This window comes from Etheostoma spectabile, chromosome 7 (assembly GCF_008692095.1).
Source record: "Etheostoma spectabile isolate EspeVRDwgs_2016 chromosome 7, UIUC_Espe_1.0, whole genome shotgun sequence".
NCBI lineage: Eukaryota > Metazoa > Chordata > Actinopteri > Perciformes > Percidae > Etheostoma > Etheostoma spectabile.
The window spans coordinates 28,881,294-28,890,640 of NC_045739.1; the positions used below are offsets into that span (position 1 = coordinate 28,881,294).

At 41.9% G+C, this 9,347-nt stretch overlaps 1 protein-coding gene across 1 annotated transcript; it reads right to left on the bottom strand.

Moving 5' to 3' along the window:
• Nucleotides 1-3,445: 3,445 nt before the first annotated feature.
• ythdf1 (YTH N6-methyladenosine RNA binding protein F1) lies at nucleotides 3,446-9,117 on the bottom strand. The gene is made up of 6 exons (XM_032520050.1): nucleotides 8,701-9,117; nucleotides 8,285-8,312; nucleotides 7,842-7,936; nucleotides 6,097-7,740; nucleotides 5,347-5,391; nucleotides 3,446-4,982 (listed from the first exon to the last, which is right to left on the bottom strand). The coding sequence occupies exons 1-6, from the start codon at nucleotides 8,728-8,730 to the stop codon at nucleotides 4,968-4,970; spliced, it is 1,857 nt and encodes a 618-aa protein (XP_032375941.1). The 5' UTR covers nucleotides 8,731-9,117; the 3' UTR covers nucleotides 3,446-4,967.
• Nucleotides 9,118-9,347: the final 230 nt, after the last annotated feature.

The window sequence follows — 9,347 nt, forward strand, 5'->3', positions numbered from 1 at the left end:
CAAAGGACAAGAAGACGCGTATTGTCTGACGCAGACTGAGCTGTAAAGAATGGGATTGCTCATTTGTGTCAGAGTCTTGTTTTGTTGGTATAAAATGGGAGTGAGGACATCTTAATTACCCCTGTCTTGCGTTGATGGCGCCCGGGCCTGTTGTTGTGTGTGTGTGTGGTGTGTGTGTGTGTTGTGTGTGTGTGTGTGTGTGTGTGTGTGTGTGTGTGTGTGTGTGTGTGGCCCTGTGAGGCTCTCAAAGCCCCGACTTTCCCCGAAAAGAGCCAGGATTTCCTCTCCTCGTGTTCACGGCGGACCTTGATTTATTAGCCATACAATTAAGGCACGCGGTGAATGCCAAGAGAGGCATCACACTCTCCACGCGCTGCATCATCATGAAGATGGAGAGCTTTAAAACATCTGCAGAGAGAAGAGGAGAGAGAGAGAGAGAGAGAGAGAGAGAGAGAGAGAGAGAGAGAGAGAGAGAACACCTGTCTGTGCCCACAGGAACAAACACTGCTTTCCAACATTTAACCAAACTACAATGTTTTTCTTGCAGATTATGTGCTGGAAGTTTTCCATAAATTAGTCCCATAAATCAAAGACCCCAAAGCCAGAGTGTAGCCTATGCCAGTGGATTTGCCCAAAAGTAATTTTGAACTATTTTAATGATCAGTAATTAATGATCAGCAATTTTCAACAAGAATGCCAAACAGTGTTTTGCTGCTTTTCTTTTCTTTTTTTTTCATATATCAGAGTTATATATCTCATATATCCGGTTTTGGATGGTTGGTCAGACAAGCTAAGCTATTTGAAGACGTCACCTTGGGGTTATTAATGCCCCCCCCCCACACACACACACACACCTTTATTAATAGGCTTCAGACCAAACGATTAAAATTGCAAGAAAACAGCAAATGAATCAATAATGAAAATAATTGTAGGTTGCGGCTCAAGGACTGCCTTTAAATGTCTTGTTTTGTCAGACCAACAGGGAAAATGGAGTGACCGAAACAAAGAAAAGCAGAACCCTAGCCGATTCATATTTGTTATCGACTAACTGTTTCAGCTCTCACATTGCATGCACCTATTTGTGTCACACGATTAAGAGCTGTTAAGGGATTGTGAGGTTCCTTTCAGAAAAACCTCCTTCAGCCATAACGCACTATCTATGAAAGGCAGTGCATTGTGGGACACATTTCCCCCAACTACAAGGGCCAGGTAAAGCTGTGGCTTAGAGATAACCAAACGTGTAACTACCGCTAACGTGTGTTTCCATTTTAATTTCTACTAATAAATTGTTTTTTGGGTTTCTTCTTGTTTTTACATACTAAATGTAATTTTTACTGTAACTCCAACCTGCCTATTGGACTGCAGATGGAAATTAGCCCACGGGCTACAATCTGGCCCATTTCCGTGTACTATTGTGCTTGTTCATCAATGTGCTAAATGAATAAAATAAAAAATAAAAGTAAATTAAATCAATGGATAATAAACCCTTGATAGCATTACACACTGGTGTGAGGTTGATCTGGGTCAGTGGTGGAAGAAGTACTCCGACTTACTTACTTAAGTAAACATACCACACTGTAAAAAAAAAAAAAATACTCAGTTACAAGTAAAACTCCTGCATTGAAAATGTTACTTAAGTAAAAGTACGTAAGTATCATGAGGAAAAAATGTACTTAAAAGTTTGATCAGTAAAAACCCTCACATTTTAGAAAATGGAAATGATCTAAACAGGTAATCATTTCAGCTGTACCTGTGGGTTTATATAGTGTTGGTTAGGTTCATTTCTAATAAAACTTTGTATTTCACAAACTGCATGTGTTTTGTGTGCAATGTCTTATTCTGTAAAGTAACTAGTAATTAGCTGTCGGATGAATGTAGTAGAGTAAAAAACATTTGTCTCTGAAATGTAGGGGAATAAAAGAAATAATTGAAAAAAAAAAAGACTCAAGTAACGTACAAGTACCTTAAATTTGCACTGAAGTACATTAGTTGAGTATATGTACCTATAGTTACATCCCACAACTGGTTCTTGGGTATATTTATCATCACAATAACTAATGAAACTATCAAGATTAGTGTATCATTTATAAAAAAAAAAAAAACCTTTTATGGAATTAACAATATGAAATTAATTCATATGAACATCATGTATTTGAGCTCATCTGATGAAACAAATGTGAATTACTGACAAAGATGATTTACAACTAGTGGTGGAATGTAACAAAGTACGTTTACTCGAGTACTGCACTTAAGGACAACTTTGAGGCAACCTACTTACATGGGTATTTCCATTTTATGCAACCCGTATACTTCTACTCCAAATACTGTACTTTTTCCTCCACTACATTTGGCTGACAGCTTCAGTTCCTATAACTTTCCATCCAGTGAAAACCATGTATCTCCGGATGTGTTGATGTTGGCTGTTTGTGATAAAACTGAAGGAGAAAGGGTTCCTTTAGGTGTTGAGAAAATTCATCAACATCTTAGGCTAAACCTTTTTTTTTAAAAAGCCTCTTGGATCGGCTGGAAAATGCGTCGTCACAAAGCTGACAATAGGGCTGTTCACTGACAACACGAAAAGGGGACTTTGTGAGAGATACGTGGTTCTCAATATGATGCACTGCTGTAGATTAAACTACCCAACAGCATATAAAGGAGTTAGAAAGGAGCACAGTCTTAAACATCGACAGCAGTAAAATGCAACATGCACATTAATGCAGCACTGACCTGCACGGCGAGTCTTTTTTCTTTGATACATAGTTTTTTGCTACTAACACATTTACCTTTACTTAAGGTTTCAAATGCAGGGCTTTCACTTTTAGTGGTATTACTTTTACTTAAGTATCTGAATACTTCTTCCACCACTGTAAATGACTTCCCTTGTAAGGGATTTTGTAACCTAGTTCCCACCCTAGGTAAGTGGTTCTATTTCATTCATTTTTTGCACCTTCCTTCATTGACTGACTCTTTTTAATGAGGTGTATAAACACTATAATAAGGGAATGTTGAGGATACATCTGGCTAGATTATGTATTTTTCATTTTGTCAACCTATAAAAGGGGTCCTACTCGAACAACATGTGTATACCCACTGACGTGACCATATCTAAAGCCTGATGTATATTACTATGTGCTATAGAGCTTGTTGGGGTCCATAAAATATGAAAACACATGTAACTCTATATGGCGGCAGTCCCTTTACATATATTTCTTAATAAACATGTTAAATGACAATTTAATGAAGCTAAAGAAAGGTGTGTTGTCGAATGCAAAACATGTGGGACGGAATTAATCATTTTTGGCATTTTGTTATTTAAATTGAGGGTGTTGTATACTGTACAGACTGTAAACCTCTTAATAGTGAACTTTATATTTAACTATATAATTAAAATGTACATGGACATCATGCATGAAAAAAATCCTTGTCATACAAAAACCCCATAGAGAACAGATAAGTATATCTTTAATAATGAACATGATCAAATCTAAGAATGTGATAGTGACCTCTGATACAATGGATATTTAATCAAGGGGTGACTTTAAAACATTTTTTTTGCATAAACTTTCTATAATCCAATACCAGTAATAGAACTCTGATTGCTCCACAAACACACTCCCTCTCTTTGCTTTCACTCTTGCATACACACAATACAGCAAGCAAGTTTAAAAAAAAAAAAAAGTCACAAACATTTACCATATACGCTAGTCTCTGGGTTTTCATACACTTGACAATAAATCAGTTAAGTATAATGCTACAGTTAAACATTTTGAGGCGATCTCGAGTTAGAAATGCCAGTACATTAAAGCTTACATTTTATGAGGATGACGTGGACAGGTTATAGCAATGAAAATGATGCCGAGATTATAATTTAGTTAAGAAAGAAAAAGGAAAACAAATTTGAGTTTTAAAAGCAGTACATGCTACATTTCCTCCAGATTGGTGTGTTAGAAACAGAGAGCTCCTGTTTGAACAGGAGGGAAATGAACGTCATTGTTTAAGGGAAATGAGACAGAAAACTAATTTTGTGTGGTAAAAAAAAGAAAAAAAGAAGAAAACTCATACAGTAAATTTGTTATTCCATCCTTCAAATAAAAAAGAGAGGGACCACCTTTAAGAGTGTTTGCTCTCTAGACATTCTAACCCTGAATCTCTAGCTGAAAGATTTTGAGGTACAGTTCTGGAAAACTGAAAAATGCAAATTGAATTCAGCGCAAAAAAGAAATGTTAAGGCTCCGCTCTAGGAGAGACGAACCCCGTGTATTCTGCACCTTAATGTTAGACTGAACCAGTTGTAAGCCCGGTGGTACATCACTCAAAACCTTTTCATTTTCAACATTTACGCTTTCTAACGCCACAACCTTGCACGATCATTTCTATGCAGACAGAGACTTTCAGTGTACACGTTCCCCCGCCAAAGTGAAACAGCCCGCACATGAAAAAGTGGCATATATATTTTTTTTTTCTGTCTGATAATATAAAATACAACTGGCCACAAACAGATAGCAGACATTTGTCAATAAAGTTTTGTTCACTCGTTAACCATTACAAGCACTTAACATTTCTCCAACAAACAGACCACGAAGTGAACAGTCACTGAATATCAGCAGCATGTTGTCAAGAGATTTTCAAAAACAGACGTGCAGATATTTGTTACTTATATTTAGTCAAGAATGCAAGTTCTGGGGTAGCGATAGAGATTTGTAAGGCTAAAAAAAAATACAGAAAAAAACAAACAAACAAGAAAATATATATTATTGAAGCGATTCAACTTGTGGAACTAGCTTCGTCCCTGCACGCTTATACATCTTCAAGAGTGGAAGCCAGGAGCATTGTGGGTCAAAGGTTTCACGTGGGCCAAAGTCAACAAAATTAAATAGAGAGAAAAAAAAAAAAAAGTTGTTTGCAATTTCTATAGGTCTTTGTGTTTCCTTTTTAAATTTAAAATTTCATCGATAGTTGTCTTCTGTTCACTTTTGACGATCCTGAATAAAAGAGGGAATAACAAAAAATAAAAATCAAGACATTGTTAGACAGATTTATCAATATCACATGTAGTATTCTAGGTGCTGGACATTCAAATTTCAGCCAAATTCTATTATATATGTTATAGTTTGACCATGTGTTATTGTTTTGCTACAACATGTTGTTTGAATGAATACATCTGAGCAATTTTGAATTCTAGACCAACAAAATGAGATCCTGAAGTTGTTTTGCACATGTGAAGAATATGTCTGGTGTGAACAGTGGAACCTAGCTGTGATGCATTAAAGATTAATTTGAGGACTTTATGTGATTCTGCATTCATTTCTCATACAAAGTACTCATCTTAATTAAGACAAACTTTACCTGATCAATTCGGGATCGGCTCTGTATGGGGGCAGGCTCATAGCTCTGTTAAACAAAACATGCAAAGTCTTATTGACAAGTTCCATTAGAAATACAATCATCACTTGTATTTAAAGATTTCATCCGCCAACGTTCCAATCATTTCAAACAAATCACTAACAGATACAAATGTTAAGTAAAAAGAAACTTACAAATAAGAGACTGTACAACTGTTATTAGGCAGGGAGAGGGAAGAGGGGAGTCTGACTTTACGCGAGAGCAAGAAAGAGTCTTTTCCTTCCCCATATTCAAATTTCAGCTTTCCTTTCTAAGATTTCTAGCATACAAACATCAAACAGGTACATCAGCGAGATGGCTTCTGTGCGTGCCAAGGGTCATTCAGTTGGGTTTTGCCGGGTGCAGGAGACAGAAGTCGTGTCTCTGTACCGGGACAGTCAGACACAATGCTTACAGCACCAAAACACACCTGGGGAACAAGCCTGGTAACGCAACTCAGAATCCTGGAAGGGATTTCATTATCACCTTCGGGGGTTTGGTTATTTGGAATCCAGGTTTGGCGAAAATATTAAGTGGCTTGAATTAAAAGGAATTGTACCAGTTTAATACTATTTATTAGTCCAGGGGGAGGGTCCAAAGAAAATATTAATAACACTAGAGAGGGCTAGATTATAGATAGAGCGATAGATTTCGTACAGTCCCTAAATGTCTTTAACGCCTCTATTTCATAAGTGTCATGTCTAAAGGAAATACCTTTCTCACCACCTCCTCCTCCTCCTGCTTCTTCTCATAGTGGGAAAAGTCATCAAAGATGGAGGTGGTGTGTTTGAACTGGGCGATGATCTTGAGCACCTGCTTGGCCTTCTCCAGAGGAACCTCCTGGGTGTCACGGGAGTTGGTGACTGGCTTGTTGTCATTGTTCTCCAGGCGGATGTGGCGCAGCTGGCTGTTGGGCACGTCCTTAACAAACAACCACTTCACATCAAACTTGCCCTTCCACTTGTCCTGCGCCCAAACGCCAGCGCTGGTGCCGTAGTCCACAGGCGAGCGCATTTCCGCCACGCCGCAGAAATGGCCGCTGCCGTTGACGCTGAACAACAAGTAGACGGGACCTTTAGAGTTCATAGCTCTGAAGGCGGTGTCCAAGCGCTTGTTGCCGTGCTCCGTGCTGCACCAGATGGAGTACTTGATGGAGCGGTGGATGTCGTCCTCAGAGTAGCTCTTGATGATAAACACACGTCCATTTTTCAGGTTCCAGTCAAACTCCTTGGGGTTGTAGCTGTGGGCCGCCCGCAGCTTCTCCAGCACAGGGTGGGACTCTGACCCCGGCTCCGGAGGCACGGCCCCGCCCCCTCCACCTCCGTTCCCAATCCCGCCGCCGTTAGAGGAGCCGCTGCTGTCCAAGCTTCCGCCACCGTAGCACAAGTTGCGATTGCGTGGGGCTACCCAGCGGGTCTGAGGTGTTGGAGCGGAGCTGTGGTTATGGTACGACTGTGGAGGAGGACCCTGCATGGTCATCTGCTGCACCAGGGACTGGGCAGACTGGAGGGACTGCTGAAGGGGAGGCAGGAGACTGGAAGCATGGCAGTGAAGCTGGGGCTGGTGCTGCTGGTGGTGGTGGTGGTGGTGGTGATGGTGGTGGGAGGGCAAAGGAGGGGCCATCTTAGTAGCAGCTCCTTTATTATCCCATGTATCAATGTCCATGTTATGTTTAATGGGGGGTGGAGGCAGACCTCCTCCGGCTATGGGCGTGCCAGGCTTGTTCTTGGTCTTTTGTTGCTGCAGCTTGGCAGGTTTACTAGCAATAGCAGCCCACGATGTAGGTTTAGGAGGGGGCATTCCAATTGGTGTGCCGCCGTTGCCCGTGGCAACTGCTGCAGCTACATTGCCACCTCCAAGAGAGCCTGCGCTCTTCACACCTGAGGCACTTCCTGTCACATCTCCACCTATTTTTAGGCCCAGCATGCCCTGCTCTAGGCTGTTCATACCTGGAGCCTTGCTCAGGGTGTCACTATGGAAACCTGTCTGGCCATCAGGGACTAAAGTGCCTCCTAGAGAGCTGGGCGGGTAGCTGTAACTCCCCCCATAGGCTGAGCTCTGAGTCTGCTGGCCCTGAGAACCACTGGTGCCCCAGGCTGAGAAGGCCGGGTTCTCTGGGAAAAAGTTAAACCTGTGAGGATAGATGCTGCTGCTGCTGAGCCCACCCGGCTGCCCAAACACCGTGTCGTGCATGAAGTGATGGTCTCCATTGTTGAGGGGGGCATAGGGTGTCAAATAGGGAATCGGTGGGTCACCTCCTGTTGACCAGGGAGCCTCACTGAGAGGGTAAGGAAATCCAATGGAGGGGGCATAGTAGCTGGACAGGTAAGGGTCTGTCATGGATTGATAGCTGTTATTCTACAAACAGAAATAGAGTAATGATAATTTGTTAGGGCAACAAAATGTGGCAATATTACATTATTGTAGTGTCGCAAAAGACAATTCCAGGTGTTCCCTACCTGATTAGACTGGTTGGTGAGATAAGGCTCAAAGTCATTGTCATGAACTGTATCCTTCTGGTGGAGGGAGCCATTCTGCACTGAAACTGGAAAGGCTGCAATAAAATCAAACTGCTGTCAAAGCTGGGATTTACACATACCCCTAAACAACCTAATGATGCTGAATCTGGGATGAAGCCTAAATTATCTGCAAGGTGCTTTCCATTGATAAGCTGTTTCCCTGTACGATGATGTATGTGCATTACTCCATACAACTACATGGATACAAATACTGTATGTAATGATGCAACAAGATTACTCAATGCTATGTAGACATTGTTGGGGTTTCTCTGTTGACATAAGGGCTACCAAAAACATGGGCCAGTTGTATCGGATATGACGTATCAGTTGCTTAACAGGTAATGTGCAACATCTGTAGATTCAGGAGACATTCATCTTCTTACCTTTGCTTGCATCTTGTCCTTTCGATGTCTTAGTGGTCACATTAAAAGGAGGAATGCATGTGAATGGAGAAAAACACAACGCTTGCATGGGTCTCCAATGGTATTCCAAACATACCACATCATTCTAGCTGCACACCAACATGTTATACATCTCCATCATCTGGAAACCTGACTCACACACCACACACACACACACAGTAGAATAAAATGCCAGACACCTACTGGAAGATGTGGTCCAGGCCTTTGATTACTAGCAGAAAGCAGTTTTCTAGCTAACCTCCCCTTTCAATTAGCTTGGGATCGTCTTGAGAGAGAGAGAGAGAGAGAGAGAGAGAGAGGAGAGAGAGATAGAGAGAGAGAGAGAGAGAGAGACGAACACACACACACACACACACACACCACACACACACACTTACCTGAGGGTCAATACTAGCGGCAGACATCATTCATCCACCAGGTGTTGTGTAAGACCGAACGACCCTGACAACACGTAGCTACGGTGTGTAAAGTGCACTAACTCCGCTGTGTGCGGAGGCTAATGGCTGGAGAAGCTGTGTCCCTGCTCCGCGGTAGTTTGCTTGCAGTTAAACCCAGTTAGCAGCAGCCGTTAGCCGGCGGTGTCTCTGCTCGGCGCGGACCGTGTGCTCGTCGTAGCCCGTTGCTGCCACTCCGCGCTGCCCTGTCGACATCAATCCCGCGGGGCTTCAATCCGCTCCGAACCCCCACCACAGCGACCACACCGTGAAATTAAAATCCAACCAGCCTCGGTGGCCCTGCTCACTTGCCCCAATGGCAGCTTCATCCGGGGTCTACGGACCGGAAATGACGTCGCTGACGTAAAGCACGCGTCCACGGCTACCTAGCAGCAGCAGTGCCCGTATTTACATGACATTTACTGAAAAACGTTGTTTGTTTTTTTATTAATTAAGCTTTGAAAAGTATATAGGCTCTGTTGGTTCGAAGCCTATACAGCTGTGGCAGAACAATATGTTTGCTCCTAAGTGTACAAGGTTCTTTTTGGTCAATTTACAACACAAGGTGGCACAATGAAATAGGAATTGTA

Bases quoted from the DNA above. Each gene is read 5' to 3' on its own strand.
- ythdf1 (XM_032520050.1), bottom strand. From the start codon at position 8,730: ATGATGTCTGCCGCTAGTATTGACCCTCAG. The intron at 8,313-8,700 runs GTAAGTGTGTGT...GTGACCACTAAG, and splicing joins CCGCTAGTATTGACCCTCAG to ACATCGAAAGGACAAGATGC. The intron at 5,392-6,096 runs GTATTTCCTTTA...TTTGTTTAACAG, and splicing joins AGGAGGAGGTGGTGAGAAAG to AGCTATGAGCCTGCCCCCAT.